The sequence below is a fragment of the Pteropus vampyrus genome, unplaced genomic scaffold (assembly GCF_000151845.1).
Source record: "Pteropus vampyrus isolate Shadow unplaced genomic scaffold, Pvam_2.0 Scaffold1160, whole genome shotgun sequence".
Classification (NCBI taxonomy): domain Eukaryota; kingdom Metazoa; phylum Chordata; class Mammalia; order Chiroptera; family Pteropodidae; genus Pteropus; species Pteropus vampyrus.
The window spans coordinates 2,549-3,106 of NW_011889941.1; the positions used below are offsets into that span (position 1 = coordinate 2,549).

General features: G+C 63.1%; 1 protein-coding gene across 1 annotated transcript in view; it reads left to right on the forward strand.

Annotated features, from left to right (window-relative positions):
- Positions 1–94: 94 nt before the first annotated feature.
- Positions 95–558, forward strand: part of LOC105310136 (tight junction protein ZO-1-like) — a gene marked incomplete at its 5' end in the record, with an annotated part of 5,613 nt that continues 5,149 nt past the window's right edge. Inside the window, one exon of the mRNA XM_023526589.1 lies at positions 95–190. Coding sequence (XP_023382357.1) covers positions 95–190 — 96 coding nt within the window. The remainder of the gene's footprint in view (positions 191–558) is intronic.

The window sequence follows — 558 nt, forward strand, 5'->3', positions numbered from 1 at the left end:
AAGTTTATTCTGCACGGACCGACCTGGCACCCTGAGCGTCCGTGTGCTTAAGGGAGGGAAGGGTGACTGCCACTTGTCGTCTCCCTCCTCCCAGCCGGATTCCTGAGGCCCGTGACCATCTTCGGACCGATCGCCGACGTTGCCAGAGAGAAGCTGGCGAGAGAAGAGCCTGACATCTATCAGATCGCAAGTAAGTGGCCGCGGGGCCGTGCGGAGGGGAGCTCGAAGGGGTCACAGGTCGCCCACTGACGGCGGGCCCAAGGCGTGTGCTCCGCAGAGGGAAAGCCTGCACGTGAAGCTTTGCGGGCCACCCCGTGCGTTTAGTTTGGAGGGGAACCCGAGCGATCATGTGTCCCTGTCCTCCCCGTGGCCTTTAATGTGAGAAGCGTTGCCGTTTACGAAGCTCTGGGCTTCGTGACAGCGCCGCTTGGCAGAGGCTCTTCATCGCGACGACGTCGCCGTGGGGTGAGTGTCCATGCTGACGCCAACAGCCAAGCCTTAGGGCGGTGGCGGTCCTGACCGCCAGCAGCCTCTCCAGTCCGGGCTTCCTGGTGACAC